Consider the following 3458-nt stretch of genomic DNA (forward strand, 5'->3'; position numbering starts at 1 on the left):
TTAGTGAAGGATTCAAGCAAAAGGATTTCTCTTGACGATATTTTGAAGCATCCATGGATTGTAAAGAATGCAGAACCTTCAGGGAGTTGCATTGAGCAAAAGAACTAGTGCCTAAGCTCCTTGGGAAGTTCACGTATGTGTTTCACTAAAAGGCTAACTGAATATGCATGCTATTTTGCAATCGAATTACTGGTCAGCCTATAATCCTGTACTGTACTCAGAAATCTTAATACAATACATTTGCTAATCAAGATAAGTTTAAGCGGTAAATTCTGTTGAACACTTCAACAAATTCAACGTTCTGGGATCAATTTCTAGAAAAAAAATCTGTTATATTGATAGCGTAGCATATGTTTTGCTATACCAGAATAATCACTCGGAAATGCAAACTCAAGAGTGTATCAGCAAGTATGTTGCAGTACATTTTCATATCCAGCTTGGTTACCCTGTCTGAAATACAGTTCCAACATGATTTAATCAATTTATATAACATGCTCTGATGCCACCTTAAATTCATACTGCAGATTTCTTGATAACGTCTGGGAGCAATGTTCCTGTGCAGGATATGTCATTTGATGTTACTGTGTGGTCTTTTGCGGCCTCCTCTTATTTGTTGTTTGAATTCAAAACTTAAATACAATTACAAAGGAGATTGGGAGAGAGTTGAATCTTGTCCCAACTCCCAACCTTGCTGATATGGCTAGTCATGTTCTGCCCAGTTGTAAAACTCCCTAGTCATTTTCTTTGTAACACTATTAGTAATATACAAGAGGCAAGGCGTATAATGAGTGGCAAGAATTTTCTTCATAAGCAATATGCCGGACATTTTGATAGGTAGCCAGGTTAACAATGTTGTGGACATTTGTAGTCTTCCATGCGTTAGAGTTGTCTTGCAGGTGCCTTGGATTGGGCCCTGATATTATCTGTAGCTGTGAGAATTATATAACAAGCTTGTAATTGATTGTTTATGTACAAAATTTCAGCAATGGGTCAGGCCACTATAGTTGCCAGCGAAACAGTTCTTCTCTTTGCTCCTCTTCCTGGATGAAGGAAGAGCTGTATTGTCCTCTGTGAATGAATCTTTTTCCAACCAGGACAAGTACCGATGGTAGCTGCCATACACGACGTGGTCGCCGATCAATCTGGAGAGCAACTGTCTGACCGCAATTCTCCGGTGAAATTTTCTTTAGCAACGGAATATCTCTCTCCTGTCCTTGTTTACAAAGAAGAATGGAGTTTCTTAGCGCGACGAGCCAGCGACTACATCTGCGTAGGTTATGCAGCTCAGCTTCGTCAAGACCCGCAATAATGCTGGTCGTCGTGCTAGATCACGTCCATGGATTCGATTCCACCTTTGTACGTGCGTCCAAGGTCATGAAAATATACTTATACTGGTATTATAAATAAAAGAATGAAGTGTACGTGCTCCAAATATCTTAACACCTCCCCACGATGATTAGTCCTGACGCCAACTACGGCCTGACCGTTTCTCGTGAGCCGTAGACAGAGAACAGTAGCACGAAATAATGACGCAAGTTCCAAAATGATCAATCAAAATCAAGCTCACGCACGATCATGACGCACACCAGCGTATGAAACTATCCAGAGATCAGCAGTTTACGTACGTACAACACGGTAGTACACCGGCGTACAAGATCGATGTACGATGCAGAACGGAACGGAGTCTCAACGGATCGTTGAGTTCGTGCGTGCGTGCCGCCTACTCCTGATCGCACCCGTGCGATATCTTGGGCGTGCTCATGCAGGAGGACACGGACACGGGCGACGACGGGAAGGAGAAGGACACGCGCGCGGACGCCGCGCCGCCGCCGTGCGGCATGACGCGGGACGACAAGTGCTGCGACCGGCGCCAGTACGAGAAGGACGACGACAGCGCCCTCCTCCCGGCGCCGCCGCCGCTCCCGCCCCGCGCCGACGAGGAAGACCTCCTCCACGCCACGTCTCCGCTGCCGGGTGGCGAGCCGGACGCGGTCGGGGACGACGGCCACCACGTGGAGAGCGACGCCGACGCCAGGAAGGTGACGCGCTGGGACGCGGACGCGTCGGCGGCGGCGGCGGCCTCGTCCACGCTCTTGCCGGAGCTCAGCTTCGCCAGCGGGGGCTGCTTCTTCTTGGAGCGGCGTGGGAGGTGGAAGCACAGCGCGGCGCATCCGCTGCCCATGTCCGGCCGGCGCGGCGCCCGCGCCCGCGGCGGGCTGCTGCTGGTTTCCCGTGACGACGGCTCGGCCGACACCGGCGCGTCTTCTTGTGGAGCGGCCATGGGTGGCGTTGCTCGGTGGGCTCGACGGAATGGGAGCGAGGGGTTGCTCTGGAGCATGGGCGGACGACTGACTGGACGTGGTATCACCAGCGGTTTATAGCGGGACGGAGGTCCAGAGTCCAGACAGAACTACGTGTGCCTTGGCTATTTTAAGGCGGAAAACCGTTCACGGTTTATAATTTGCATTTGCGTCAACTACACAGCCACAAAGTGGCCGGCATAACCAGGAGGAAACAATCTAGCAAGATTATTGTAATTTTTAGATTTAGATTCCTTTGTCAAATTCCTCATAGATTGGAATGCCATGTCATGTTTTTTACAGAACAAGTGAATGACGTGTTTTGTTGGTAAAATGTTTGATGCCAAAATTCAGCTATGACAAGATTGAGATGGAAGAAGCCCTTGTCAGTCCATCACATCACAACTGAGCGACATCCCTTTGATGCCCGAAAGATCTCATTTGCTATGTGATTTATAAGCTTTGCTCCCCACGTCGCTACATTTAGATTTTCATGCTTGCTCTCTAAGATCGACCAAGAGTTAATCCAGTAACATGTTAGATGAATCAATGCAAAGAATCATTGATTCTATTGCCTCTGAAACATATATTATTTGTGCTCTTCCAAATAACCCAATACACATAAGTAATCCCAGAGAAACTAAAATATTTAAGTTCTTTGGAAAACTTCTCAGCAAACTTTTCAAAATATTGTCTCGGATCTTTTGGCACACATCTCATGTTACATGCACGTTGCAATAATCTCCAGAGAAGCCTAGCAACAAAACAGTCAAATAAGAGATGATCTATGCTTTCTTCTTTGGGCAAAGGGGGCAAACTTTACTGTTAATCCATCCTATGGATTATCTTTAGTCAAGATGTTTTTAATCGCCAATCAAAGAAACAAAACTTGACGATACACAATCCTCAACGAGACCATTGCCGCTTCCTCGTGTCATGTCGTTTGTCTTCAAGAAACATAACTTGACAATGTAGAACAATTTACTGCACCCTGCCTCGGCGAAATAGACTTTGAAGCTTTGCACAAAGACCGGCAATGGTACTAGATGGGGGATCCTCTTGATGTGGAATGAACTCATGGTGGATATCCCAAGCATCACCACCACCACATGGTTCCTCTTGGCCATGATCCACATTAGGGACTCCGACGTTCACTTC

General features: G+C 46.9%; 1 protein-coding gene across 1 annotated transcript in view; it reads left to right on the top strand.

Annotated features, from left to right (window-relative positions):
• LOC119285325 (serine/threonine-protein kinase Aurora-3-like) overlaps positions 1-782 on the top strand; it is a 4007-nt gene extending 3225 nt beyond the window's left edge. Inside the window, exons 6-7 of the mRNA XM_037564567.1 lie at positions 1-133; positions 525-782. The exon at positions 1-133 is cut by the window's left edge and continues 1 nt beyond it. Of these exons, the coding sequence (XP_037420464.1) occupies positions 1-108 (108 nt within the window). The 3' untranslated portion in view covers positions 109-133; positions 525-782. The remainder of the gene's footprint in view (positions 134-524) is intronic.
• Positions 783-3458: the final 2676 nt, after the last annotated feature.

This window comes from Triticum dicoccoides, chromosome 1A (assembly GCF_002162155.2).
Source record: "Triticum dicoccoides isolate Atlit2015 ecotype Zavitan chromosome 1A, WEW_v2.0, whole genome shotgun sequence".
Lineage (NCBI taxonomy): Eukaryota > Viridiplantae > Streptophyta > Magnoliopsida > Poales > Poaceae > Triticum > Triticum dicoccoides.